The sequence below is a fragment of the Chinchilla lanigera genome, unplaced genomic scaffold (genome assembly GCF_000276665.1).
Source record: "Chinchilla lanigera isolate Chin_1 unplaced genomic scaffold, ChiLan1.0 scaffold00026, whole genome shotgun sequence".
In the NCBI taxonomy this organism is placed as follows: Eukaryota; Metazoa; Chordata; class Mammalia; order Rodentia; family Chinchillidae; genus Chinchilla; species Chinchilla lanigera.
In genome coordinates, this window is record NW_004955427.1 from 20,203,020 (window position 1) to 20,217,586 (window position 14,567).

The 14,567-nt window shown below is 34.7% G+C and overlaps 1 protein-coding gene across 3 annotated transcripts in view; it reads right to left on the reverse strand.

Annotated features, from left to right (window-relative positions):
• Positions 1-1,881: 1,881 nt before the first annotated feature.
• Rabl3 (RAB, member of RAS oncogene family-like 3) overlaps positions 1,882-14,567 on the reverse strand; it is a 37,342-nt gene continuing 24,656 nt past the window's right edge. Inside the window, exons 5-8 of one of the 3 annotated variants that reach the window (XM_005386473.2) lie at positions 9,997-10,147; positions 5,923-5,994; positions 3,010-3,048; positions 1,882-2,351 (exon numbers count right to left, since the gene is read on the reverse strand). In XM_005386473.2, the coding sequence (XP_005386530.1) occupies positions 2,286-2,351; positions 3,010-3,048; positions 5,923-5,994; positions 9,997-10,147 (328 nt within the window). In that variant the 3' untranslated portion in view covers positions 1,882-2,285. The remainder of the gene's footprint in view (positions 2,352-3,009; positions 3,049-5,922; positions 5,995-9,996; positions 10,148-14,567) is intronic. The other 2 variants (XM_005386475.2, XM_005386474.2) reach the window with 2 other exon arrangements.

Consider the following 14,567-nt stretch of genomic DNA (forward strand, 5'->3'; position numbering starts at 1 on the left):
AATTACCCTCTCCTGGGGTATTCTCCTGAACCCAAATAACTCACAAGCCACTGTAGTCTGCTGCATCTACTGCTGTTTCACTGGTGGGTTTCTCTTTGGAGGCCTTTGGGCTCACCAGTAGTCACCATGTATGTGCAGGTTCAAGCCACCCCTTCCATGCAATGAGTTAGGGCTCAGGAAAAAAGTGTCTCTTGCCACCTCTTTTTTTATTGAAGTCTCTCTCTTCACTCTCCCTGTGGGGTTCAGTTCTCATTTCAGATCCTTTCTGGTCCCAAGGACCCACTTCCCTCCTTTTTTCTCCACACATTCTATATTCTAGCATCTGGACACCAAATCTTGGAAAGGCTCCTTCTCTGCTTTTTACCACTCCACCATCTTCCAAGAAGTGAATTTTTTTTTTCATTACAAAACTATAACTCAGGCAATCAGGCTGGTAACAAAAAGAAATAAAATTTCAGGAATACTGCCACGTTTTCAAAGGTGATCTTGGTGATGGATTCATTTCTTAGTAAGAGAAAAAATTAAAGAAATGGGAATTTTTTTAAATTAAGGAAAAAGAAAAAGAAAGAGAATGAAGGGGTGTTGATTTTTTTAAATTTTGTGGTGCTAGGGAGCAAACCCATGGATTTGCATATGGTAGCAAAGTGCTCTACTACTGAGCTATATCCTCAGACCCCTTGATTGATTTTTAAATAGGGAAATACAATGGACTTTAGCTAGTTTAGATCTTTGTGTAGCATTTGATTTCTACTTCTTAACTGCAGAGTCTCTGGTACAACACACTTGTGCCAGATTCTATATACAGCTTATGATTTGTGTAACTCTCCTTTATGTCAGAAAAGAAAGTAGGACTACATCTTGACAATGATAAAGTGAGGAAAGATTAGAGAATAGTCTACCTGATAAAAAGTACTGTAACAATACTTTCTAGGAACATTCTTCAACATTCTAATTTTAATGTCTTCTTTCAACACATCTTGATTTCCAAAGTTCTTCAAAATTGAATTAAAATGCAATAGAAAATGAATTTATTGTTTTTGCTCTGCTTTAACATAACAACTAAAACTGTGTAGGTATTATTATTTTAATATGGACTAAATTAGAAAAGTTGAGATTTAGCAGACAGAATACAGATGACAAAGTGTTGAATAAAGTTGCAAATTACAGTGTTTGAAACCACTTTTATATACTAAAGAAGAACTGCAGCAGAGAGAATTAAGCAAAAAAGATGGGTCAAAAAAGTTAATGAACAACAATTATGCACAAAAATACACACACCTCACCCCCAAAAAGCTTTAGTGTGATTATGAAATCCGAGAATTCTAGTTCATAATTCATGTAAATTTGTTGCTGTGAAACTTGTTTTTACTTATCTCCATAAATACATTGTTGACACAAAGATAATATTCTTAGTTTACTGACTAAAGTTAAGGAACACTTTAGAAGTTCAATTTCCTTTAAAAAAATAAACATCAAGAAGTTGTAAATCTCTTACTGCCCTTGTATAGCTCTTAAATTTCACCTTAGCTATTTTCAAACAGAAAACTGTAAGAGACTGCAGACAGCTGCAACCTAAAGAGTGAGGAGTTGTCAATTTCTCCCCAAATTCTTCTTTCCTGATACTGTTCTTTATATATTATTAACCTGTATTTATATTTAACTCCAGCTATTAGTCCACCTCACCTGGCCACAAAGCCATTTGCAAAGAAGATGAGAGGGAGACAAGGGTAGCTCTTCTTAGGCATTTCTGTGTGTGATGAGGGTACAGAAAATTTAAATAATACCATTTGGTTGCTTTGAAAATGATAGAGACTGTTTGGGGTAGATAACTTAGGGCTGGTTTATATAAGTTTTCCCCTTAAGAAGATAAAACAATAGAGAGAGATTTTTTTGAAGTACTTAATTAAAAGCTTTCAGAAATGAGTGTAGGAAAATTACACACCCATAAAAACCCTCCAGTTCCAGGCAAGAGGAAATTTTCTCTGCAGCACTGTCACTGCTCATTTACTGCATCATTCTGACAATACAGTATCTCATATTTCTACAAGGCTTTTACATAATCTCTAGACAGGGACAGAAAGGGTGAGGAACACTTGAGAACAGGGACACAGTTTGGATCTCCCACGTTGTCATCTACTTTCACTTTTCCATTAACAAATGAGGCTGAAGGGTAGTGTCTTACGATGGTTTTGTCCTAAGTCTGAGATGTTAATAACTTACACAGCAAAAGGAAAGCTGTGAAAATTGCCAACTGTCTTCTTATTCTTCCAAAGGATGACTGTAATTCAGTCATAATGAAGGTTCTTAAATGTTCCTCCCCAAAATCTTTTTCTATCAGGCAAGCCTGGAATCTGTAGGTAAGAAAGATAATCATATTTAATTCAAGAAGAAAAAATTCAATACTAATATTAAATTTTTTCCCTTTTTTTCTGTTTCTGTCAGCCTTCTGTTCATTACAGAACCAGCTTTCTGAGCTTTTGCTCAGAAAATCATAGAAAATTAATAAAAAGAAATTCCACCAAAATGGAAAATATTTGCCAACAAACTGGTGACAGTGTTATTTATATCTAAATAAGAAAGGATGGAGGTGATTCTCCTAGAATCACCTATTGAACTTTTATATGAATTATCTGCATTTTTGACAGATGCTGGACATAAACTTTGGAGTCTTAAACAAATGATTTTCTTCTATTATAATATAATCATGTCCTTGGATTCTTCTTGTATCTTAAATCCTCGTTTTCCTTTGTGATTTTCTCCTTTTGTTTTTTTTTTTTTTTGGTTTTCTCCGGTACCAGGAACTGAACTCACGACCTTGTGCTTGCCAGGCAGGCGCTTTTGCCGCTAAGCTAAATCCCCAGCCCCACTCCTTTTGTATTTAATAGAACAGAAGAAAAAAAGTTGCTTGTGCCTAAAATGGATTCTCTCAATTTTTTAAAACCAGTTTTGAAATTAAACCATCTTTTTCCCAATTTAAAACCCCATTTTATTAAGAAAATAGATACTAACCTGATTACCATCTCTTAAAAAGTATCTCATCTCTATGACCTGTGAGAAACAAAGATTTTAAGGGCTAGCACACTTTTACTTGGAAAAAGTAGCTGACGATAACGGCCACTAGTGGGTCTAAAGGAATATATTCAAAATAAGAATTTTTAATAGCTGTAAACATATAGTAGTGGGTTAAAATATGGCACAAAGAGATCAGAATTGTGGGACTATTTCCATAAAGGTCCACTTCACTCCAAAAAAGCATGAATGAGAGATTAAAAACTAAACAAATAAAAACAACTAAACAACAGAATTATAAGATCCCATGCAATTTATATAGAATGGCAGGAAACCTGTCTCTTAAGTTTCCCAGCAGTCAGCCCCAAAACATTCTAAACAGAATTCATAATATAAGCAAAGCATTTGACTCTTACAGTAGTACAGCTATTCCTTTAAGAGGAATCTTTGTGATGCAGTGAGCTGCAATGTCTTTATAGTAAAGAGTGACAAATTCTGTATTTCCTTACTATAGACAAATGATCAGAAACAGTCAAATAGCTTCCTTTTGTTTTTCAGCTACAGCTTTAATTCAGTAGTTAACTGTCTAATATGGTCAATAGGAAAAGTAAGTTAAAGCAATAGATGCAGCTTCACAAATTCATCATGTCTACTGGGAAAAACGCTAAAAGTATACATTTCAATGTAATGAGCTTAAGAGTACCATGTTTTCAGATGATAAAAAAACATTTAATGAAAGTGAATTTTATTCTAACATTTGAGAAACATTGCAATGGTTGCAGAGTCAGTGTTATTTTGTTACACAGAGCTGCTGTGATAAGAAAAGTTAATCAGGTAATATACAGATTAGCTGGAGAGAAATGAAGCCATTCAAACCCCAATGATGAAGGTAAGCAATCCTCTGAATGCGAGCAAGCCGTGTTTTTCCAGGCCTGTACCAGGTAGCTCTCACTGGCACTAGAGCCAAAATATCCAAATCCTTTCTGTATCGGAGACTACCATTCAGTTAGTTTAAGCTGCAAGAGATTCAGGGCAAACTGGCCTCACAAGTAGAAAAGCTGCTTCCTGATTGATATACATCTCAAAACACTCGACCCCACAAAAACAACAATAGGAAAATCTCATTCTAGAACAGAACTACTCCTAGCCAAGGGTGTCTGGAATTATACTGTACACTAACTTCTAAAAGATTTGCTAAATAGGAAACTGGGCAAAATTAACTGGCCAGGCACCTAGGTTTCAGGCTACCACTTCAGTCTGGAGGTCTAGCCCACCTCCTAGTCCCCAAATATTTTGTTGAGATTTAGGTAACAGAGAAGTTATCTTTTTGCTTTTGCTGATAATCTTTATTTTTTTATTTTTTTATTTTTTGGTTTTTCTCCGGTACCGGGAACTGAACTCATGACCTTGCGCTTGCCAGGCAGGCGCTTTTGCCACTGAGCTAAATCCCCAGCCCCTTGCTGATAATCTTTACCACCAACTTGCAAAGTCTTTGTCTTACTAAATCTTGCTGTTTATGACCAACAAAATTATTCCTCATTAAAAAAAAATAAAGCCCTGCCTGACAATGTGCGTTAGGCTAGTCTATACCTCCTTGTTTTTCTAGCATATAACTTACTACATCTTTTTAAAGTTTAAAATCAATAACTAAAAAAATTAAACAATATTCTGTGGAACCTTTCCATATCAGGCACAGCTATACAGGATGCTGCTCTTAGGGAATAGAATTTTATAAGGGGTTGGGGCTAAAGATCTAAACCAAATAGAAGTTACTACATTTTAAATTTGAAAACAATGTGGAGAAAAATCTGGTTCTTTGCAGTGCTTCCTAATATTTTTCATGTTATGGTGTCCCAATTTGGACAGCAACAATGGCACAATTAGAGAAAGCTAACATGTATACAGGACTGGGAGGTAGCTGATGCTGGCTTTCCTTGTGCAGGGACTCTTGCTGCTCTGAGAACTGCAGAATCATATATGGGTACAGCTGTACCCTATTTCTCAGTTAAAAAGTTCTGCAGCAAGGCAAAAATTTCCTACTGGGCTAATATTAAAGAGGGAGGGAACTGGGGTTTATTTTCTATGTTGATATATTGAACAAAAGGGCCAAATATTAGATCTATAAAGAGTTAAAAGAAAAATGGTCCATAAGAATAGCTATAAGGAGGGAAATGTTTTTCTCAGATTCTACTTCAAAAGAAAAATATAGAAATTAATCTTCTTCAATAATACATACAGAGAAACATCTGATTTTACTTTATTATGGTATGGAACATCAACATTGGGCAAATAACTTAAACTTGGTCAACACTATGTGCAATGCAGTTGTATGGTCTTGTGCAAGAAAAACAAAAGGGGCCCTAAGCTGCAGTGTGCTGAGTCACTCTACATTCTCGTTCTAGTTCAGTGACAGGAAGATGATGTTAACAGAGTCAACAAAAGGAATGCAAAAGTTTCTGATAGGGCAACATTACAGAATCAGGAAGATGAAATAACCTTACAAAGAAATAGTATTGTTCATGTGGAGAATATTACTAGCTGACAGAACAAAAAGAACTAAGGCTTTATTAAACATAGCCTTTCCAGTTCAGTGGCTTTTGGAGGGTGTGAATCAGTACTCAAAGAGCTAGAAAATGGGTAAATATAAATTGTTTTAAGGACAGCAATTAGGTATCATTTAAAAACTCTGCCTTAAATCCAATGCTTTCACCCTATGCTTAAAAGACTGGGGATGAAATAAATACATCTGCAAGCCCTGAGCAATTATCTCAACAGATAAGAGTGATCAAAACAGTTATTATTCAGGCTGTGAAGTTCTGCATGAAGAAATAAAAGGACACAGCATTCTACAAAGAGTTTAAACCTTCATAATATATAAATTAAGTTTAAAAATAACTTAATTGAAGTCATTACCTTATCAAAAAACCTACTGAGCTTGACAGCATTGGAAGAACCTGCAGCTAAGTACCGTGGATTTGTGCAATCCTAGAAAATACAAGATCCACAAATAAAAGTTAGGGCCAAAACTCTTAGTTATAACTGTTCCTCTTACACCTATCTAAACAATTGAGTACTCTCACAAGCTATTCAAATAATTTTCTAAAATTACAATGCACAAAACCAACAGAACAGTACCAGAGAAAGAAGATAAGATCACTTATTTTTGTCATCTAAGCAATTTTAAACTATGCTGAGTCAGTGTACTCCTTATGACATAATTTATAAAAGAAGACAGAATTTCCAGTAGTTTATTTACCACAAAATAAAAGTCCTAATCAGGCAACCTATTGACATTTACCCTCCCAAACCAGAAACAAAGCCATTACAAACAGTAAACACTTCATTTTTAGGATTACTCACAATGCTCAAATAATTAACTACTATGCAATTCATATAACAGTAAGCAGCAAAGAGTAGCAAAGAACAAAAAGAAGGGATGCCAAGCATTTCTGTTTTTGTAAGCCACAAAGATCTACTGTTTTTCATAATAATAAGCAACAGGTATAATACTGTAATTTAATATAGTAATACTATTTAAAATAGAAAAAAGATGGGGCCCAGAAGAGATAAAACAGTCTGGAACATTAAAACATTAAACTTGTAAAAATCTTACAAGGGGTGCTATCCACCTGGAATTCCAATGTTGTATGGTCTCTGCTTGTCATCATTCACTTCTGTCTCAAGAGACAGTGTGCACATTGATGTTTATCTCAAATACTACCTAAGACCAGACTTTGAGGAGGTCATGAAGCTCCTTTCCAAGAATATTTATCCTTGATGTACAGATTCTCTGTGTCCCTTAAGAAATTGTTGTACTTATTCTGCTTTGTAATCTCTAAGCCCACGTGATTCCTTTCCAATGAACTTAGTAGTAACTATTTTATCCATATTTAAAATTTCAAGGATCCCATAGTAAGTTTTGGCCAGAAACTAAGACATTCTCCAAAATCACACACACACACACACACACACACACACACAGTGAGTGGCCACACACGGAGACTATGGCAAATTTTTCAAAGGTAACTAATAGCAAAATCAGTAGTCTTCAAAACCAGTAAGCTCTGTATTTGAGTATCTTCCAACATTTCTAGACTATGTAACACTGCTTGTGTTACTAAACTGGGATTACTCACTTATAAAACAGGGATAATAGCACATGCATAGGATTTTTGTGAAGATTAAATGAAATAATGCATGTCTGGGACTTAGCAGGTACTGGAATATTATTCCCTTCTCCATTCTAAGAAAATGCTATCACAAAACTATCTAACACCATAAAGATAATTCTATATGTGAGTTAAGTACACGGAAACACCACTATGTATACTGCTGTTTTTGAAATAACGTGTGAACACCTTTATATAGTAGTTAGGGCATATAAGCAACAAACCTTAGGTTGCATTAGGTATGTTTTACAAAATGGATATTAACTACTTAGAATGTCAGACATGATTCAAAATAGGTAAATTGCTAAATACAAAAACTAAATCAATAGGAATCTCCCCCCTCAAAAAAACCCACTTAATGCTACAGCTTTACAATTTCAAGCCAATCGATGGACCTAAAGCCATTTTTTCTATGAAAATTTTAGAGCTGAAAGAACCATCTGCCATTGATCACAAAGGCTGTAAGCTAGTATCTCTGATAGACTGTCTGAGCTTAAGAAAGAATGATTAACTAGGGAAAATGCTTCAGTTACCATCACTCTGAGTAAACACATGACAGATGAAACTTTTACTAAATATAGTAAGCCTAATAGCATTTTTAAAAAGTAATCTTCCACCTACTAATAATTAGAACAATTTTGCATTTACTCAGGTAGAATAATTTTGATTCCATTTTTTCAAATTTTAGTTTTTTGGTTTTTTTGAGACAGGGTCTCACAATGTAATCCAGGTTGGCTTTGAATTCACTATGTAGCCCAAACTGCCTCCAACTCAAAGCAATCCTCCTGCCTCAGTCTCCTGAGTGTTGTGATAACAAGCATGCACCACCATGCCTGTTGATGTAGGGTATTGCTAAGTTGCACAAGCTGGCTTGCCAGTTGCAATCTCCTGCCTCAGGCTCAACCTCTTGAACAGCTGGAATTACAGGCACGTTACAGGCCTTCACACCTGAACTTCATTAGTTTTTAATTTGAGACTTCCTATTTACTTGCTGAGTCTTTTTGACGTCTGCCGCTCTTTGAAAGTTCCCTGCATCCAATTTTCCTCATTTTTTTCTTCCTTCTATTCTCATGAGCCTCTCCTATCATTTCTGGCTGTGTTCTTAAAATTGTATACTGATAAAAGCTAAAGCATGCTGTATTTAAATTCTTTGGGAACTAGGCCTGTAAAGTTCCACTACTTATGTACCTTTATATCTTGATAGCAAATAAAAGTTGGTTGTCACAGAAACTCACAGGCACTAGAAACACATGCATTCAGAAATATATTAAAAGTTGGGACAAATTAAGGGTATGCAGTGGTAAACTTCTCTTTGGAAATAATGCTCAAAGTTAACCCCAGGATGCCTTCAACACAGGCATTATATATTTATACAGCAATGATTCTTGGAAATACTATGGTCCAATGCTGACTCCCTGGGTATTTACAATGAATAGTCCACAGTAGCTGTACAGAAAAATAAGGCACCTTCTGCTACAAAGCGGAATGTAAAAACTAATCAGATGGCAGCTAAGAACAGACTCAGTCAGGTAAGTATTGGTGGAGTTGAACCAAGCAGCATTTACAAAGGTTGATTCACAGAATAAGAACATCAAAACCACCTGAATTATTTGTTAAAATTACAGAGCTTGGGCTAGGGGTGTAGCTTAGAGGTAAAGTGTGTGTTCAGTACATGAAAGGCCCTGGTTTTGATTGGCAGAATCACTTAAAAACAAAACAAAATTATAGACCTTATGTCAGACTTTATGAATAAAAAGCTCCAGCTGTGGGGGAAGTTATTAAAAGTTTTTCATAAGTACTATTGGTAACATGCAGTCAGCCTTGGGTAACTGTTAATCTAGATCAGTGGTGGTGAACCTATGGCACGCATGCTGAAATGGGCTGTTTATATCACTGAAAGCTCTAGAAGGTTAACAACCATCACCCGTCTAGATGATTTCCAAGAGTTCTTTCACCTCCCAGGATTTTTTGTTAGTTGAAAGGTTAGTTGCTGGGAAATAGAGTACTTTATTTGACCTGTGTAATTTTGGACTTGTTATTTCTCTCTGCTTCTGGTCTTCATCTTTACAATGGGGGATAGTATGAGTACCTACCTTACAGGGTTGATGTGAAGATAATGCATGTGAGATAATATACATAAAGCACTGGAACCGTGTTGGAAACATAAGTCCTCAATCAATATTGGACATTAGAATTATTGAACGTTCCCCAGTGCACATTTGGATCACAGTGCACTGAATATGTTACAGAAATCCAATTGTGAATAATGACATGTAACTATGGCTGAAGTTGCTGATTGAGATCTTTCTCTGGGTAATGTTAACTGGTTTATATGAGAACTACTTCTTAGCCTTCTTATCCCTGAGTTCTAATTAAATGAATTATCTCAGGAAGGGACTCAATCCTGTCTATATCCCTAAGTGTCTATAAATTAGTTTTTATGATTCCTACTTTACAGTTGGAAATTTTTTCATGTGTCTGTTTGGTTTCCCCTTAAGATTAATTCTGTTACTTAAGCAGCTAAAAGATCCTTTGATAAAGTAAAAAATACTCAAATATAGTGTCATCTTAATCAATTTAAGTATTTTGACTTTGATGTTATTTAAAACTCTTCTCAAGATGTTTGAACATGCCAATACGTCAGCATACAAGGCCAAAGTGACTGTGTCTGAGTCTAGATACATCGACTGCAATTCTGACTGCATCATGGGCTAGAACCCCAATATCTTGACTTTGAATATAAAGCTTCATTCAGTATAAATCTTTGGTTTTGTTTCTACCTGATAATAATCAAACAAGTATTAGTGAAAATACACACCAAATTAATCTCTTCTGCATTGAAATCCTCAGCCAGGAAAGCAGTTCTAGTTAAAACTTCATGGCGCTTGGTCTCATGAATCTGGTCCAGTTTAGTTCCTATTACCAACAGTGGGATTTGGTTATCAGCAAACTTTTCCTGATCATAATCCCTGTGTAAATAATAACAAAAAGGTGAATACAATTTACCTTTCCAGTGAGATGTATAATACTTAAATGCAAGTAGCTTACACTGTTTCACTGATTGATTCCTGTTCACTTATCACATATAAATCTATTCTCCTCTCAATTTCTTCCACCTACTTGTCCATTTATCAACCCACTATAAAATCTGTTGAGCTCTAACTATGCACCTATTTAAAACTTGTTCTCAAGTCTCTTCCTAACAGACCACTTGACAACTGACTGCCCAACAAGTATACCATAGTCACGCTTCCTGGCTTTCCCCGTAGTTCGGTCTTGTAAGGATAACAGCTCAGAATTTTTTCAGTGTAGAAACAGAGAACAGATTAAAACCTTTGTGTAGAGAAAGCTTGGGAGGCTAGCGTGACACTCAGGCCTCCTTGTCCGAGAGGAATGGCAAGTTTCTGGATGCCTTTGGGGCTGCATAAGTTTTATATCATACACATTTCTGTCTAGAAGTTTAAAAAATAGATCATTTCAGAAAAAGAAGAAAAGGGGAACTAGAATAAATTGAATATGGGGGTACTATAACTTGGAGAAAGATGGATGAAACAAATAGAAATGAAAGGAAATAGCTGACATACAAAATGAATAGTAAAAGGAAAGGACTCAGGACCAAACAACTGCTTGTCCAGACATGATAATCATGAGAGACAGGGGAAAGACAAGTAGAGTGATTTAGGGTTAATTTTTTGGGTCAGTGGCTATCACATATTTTTTTTCCCTGTATTTATCTAAAGGTCAGAGCAGTGATATAAATAATATTTATTACTGAAAGAAACATAAATTCCATTGTTACTAAATTAATTTAAATTCCATTCACATATTGGGAACAGAACAGATTTGGATTTCTAACACATGATGAACTTACTTTACAATAGTCAGCAAAATCTGCTTTTGAACAAGTTATGACAATAAATCAATACTGTATAATATAATAATATAACTCGAGCACAGTTTTCTTTTTGTCTTTCACATTACTTTCTTTTTGAGTAATCAAAATTGGGGCGAGGATGATGGCAGGCAATGTTACTAGGTCTTTATGCCCTTCACAATAATTTTAGCACTTTACCTACTATTCAGTCTTAAAACACAATTATTGTTAATTATCTACCCTCTGACTCATACAAATATCATTATGTTTACTGTACCAAAGCCAATAATAGCTCATGATCAAGACTTTTGATATTTCTTATCAAGATCAACACTGTTAGGAGATACACTCCAAAACTGAAATTTAATTTAATTAGAGAATGAAGTTTTTGGATTATTCTCCTTTAAAATTGTTTCTGTCTCTCATATTCACCAATTCAGCTCCATGAAAATTTTTGTATATTATCCATCAAATAGTCTCTTTGGTACAAACACAAGCCTTGTATACTCTCTTGCACATTAACACACATAAAGCATACACATCAGTCTGTCCTCCTTTTAGCTTTCCTTTCTTCTCACTTCATTTTATAAAATCTTGAAATTTGATCTTGAAATCTCTTTTTAAACCACTAAGTAAAAAACCGATGGACAATTTTATCCTGGATGAATAAAGCTGATAACTTCTTAAAATCATAATAAGACAGACAACTAAGTGTCATATTGTATGGACAGTACCATTTTGGAAAAACAAAAGCAAAAATGCCCTGCAATTTTTAGACCATTATATTTAACTACCACTGAGGGAAAATGTAGGATTCAGGGAACAACTTTAAAAGACACTACAGGAATATATAATCAGCAAACTCCAGAGCTCAGGAAAGTGTACAGAACAAAAAGCCATTTTCTTCTGCATATAACACTAAGCAGTATTATTTTTTCTTTTTAAAAAGAGGGGGATTAAAAGAAACTAAAATCAAATATAATGAGCAGAACCTTTTTAGGTACCATTTTGAACATATCAAATACATCCCATGAAATAATTGGGGAAGTTAACTCATTTACGCTGAACATTGACATTTTTGAATTTTTTAATGAAATTCATGTATGTTACCTAGAGAAATTTAAGGAATAAGAATGTGAAGAGAGGGCTGGGGATTTAGCTCAGCGGCACAGCACCTGCCTGGCAAGCACAAGGTCGTGAGTTTGATTCCTGGTACCAGAAAAACAAACAAAAAAAAAGAATGTGAAGAGAACACATTTCATTATGTGCATTGTTAGGGGTGTTTTAAAAGTGGATCACTATGCATTGAAGGGTTGAAATAACATTTGATTATTAGAGAATTACTGTTAAATTTTCAAGAGTGATAATCATGTGGGTTATGTTAGAAAAGTCCTTGTTCTTTATAGTTACACATTAAAGTATACATGAATGAAATGATATGATGTCTAACATTTGTTTCAAAATAATCCATTTGAGGGGGAGAGAAAGTGGGGAATGGGTGGAGATCTGGATGAAACATGACTGGCTGTATGGCCACATGTTGATAATTGTTGAAGCTGGATGACCAGTACACAGGGGTTCATCTTCTATTTTTTATACTTAGGTATGTTCAAACATATAACACATAAAAAATGCGTAACATAGGAGCTGGGGATTTAGCTCAGTGGCATAGCACCTGCCCGCCAAGCGTGAGGTCCTGAGTTTGATTCCTAGTACCCAAAAGAAACCAAAAACCAAGACACACATAAAAAATTAAATAAATAAAATTTCGTTAAGTTTTTAAAAATGATTCAAAATTTAGCTGATATAAAAGATAAGCAGTCTTGTTCTTATCCTTGTGCCCATCCTCTTATTTGTCCAGATCCCTAGTAGGAAAACCACTTTTATTACCACTGTTTTTCATTTATCCTTTTAGTGATTTTTTATACAAAGAAGTACATATTCTTATTTTTCTGATTTCTTATATAATAAGAGCTATATATATTCTGTATCTTTATTTTTAAAATTTTTAATCAGTATCTATTTATTATACAAAATAGTGTTTTTCATTTTGGCACAGTTACATGTACACAACACACTTGCATCACTCCCCTACTGCATATTCCCTTAACCTCCACTCCCTTCCTCTTCTCTAATAGTCTGTTCTGCTTTCTATCAACTGTTTATCTGTCTGTTAGATTCAACATGTGAGAAAAAACATGTGATTCTTGTCTATCTCAGTCTGACTTATTTCTAAACATTTTCCTGCAAATGATATAATTTCTTTTTTATGCTGAATAATATTCTGTGCACTCTGAATATTTAAACCTATCAATATATTCTCGGTAAGAAGATCTAAAAACATCATATCACAGTGATGTATGTGCACCTATGTTCATAGCAGCACAATTTGTAATTGCTAAAATGTGGAAGCAACCCAAATGTCCATCCACTGAGGATTGGATAAGAAAATTGTGGTACTTTTATATAATGGAATATTACTCAGCTGTAAAGAAAGATAAACTCGAGGCTTTTATAGGCAAATGGTCACAACTAGAGACCATACTCATAAGCGAAATAAATCAAACATACATGTGCAAGCACCGCATTGTTTCTCTAGTGTAAAGCCTGAAAGAGTTAATTTAAACTAGGAGATATGATAGACTTTGGGAATTGATAGGAAAGCACTCATAGGTAAAGGATAACTGGAATTTGGGAAAAGAGAAGGGAAAGAAGGAGAAAGTTTGTATATATGTATATGCAGGATAGTTAACACAGGTGTTCTACTGTCCTGTATTTCCTTGCTGAAAGAAACTGTCAGTGAGGCATTGGTTGATTAGCTTTGTATGTCTATATGTGTTTTCACGAGAAACTACATTGAAGATATCAATATGTAATACAATAAGCATTGTTAATTCCCTACCACTCTGTTTGTAACTCTGTAAAGTCTGTACTGATCCTTTGCTATTTTGTAAAACGTTGTCGATCTGTTAGTATTTTCCTCCTTTTATTTCTAAAATATATATATATATATATCCTCGGTAAATCTCTGTATTTTAGAACACGTACAGAGCTTCCCTTCCAAGCAGATGAATAGTACTTCAGTATGCAGACATGCCATTATTTAAAGAATGTTCTGTTGATGGACTCTAGCCTTGTTTCCTCATCTTCTGTTGTTATAACGTACCACTGTAGCACCAGTGTACTATGTTGTCTTATATATTTGCAGGTTCTCCATAGGAGTAAAATGAAGCTATAGGGTCAAAATGCAAACGCATCTATAATTTTTACTGCCATCTTGAATTTCCTGAAACCAATGCAAATTTCTTCCTGATATGAATATACTGCCTCCTACTCTTAAATTTAAAAATAAATTTCCTGAGTAAGTATACTAAAAACAAATCAATGAAACCAAAATCTTCTTTGAAGAGATCAATAAATTGATAAAGCACTATAACTCGGACAAAGAGAAAAAGGAAACAACCAAAATCAATAATGAAAAAGGGTGTAATACTATAGATATCAAAAGGATAATA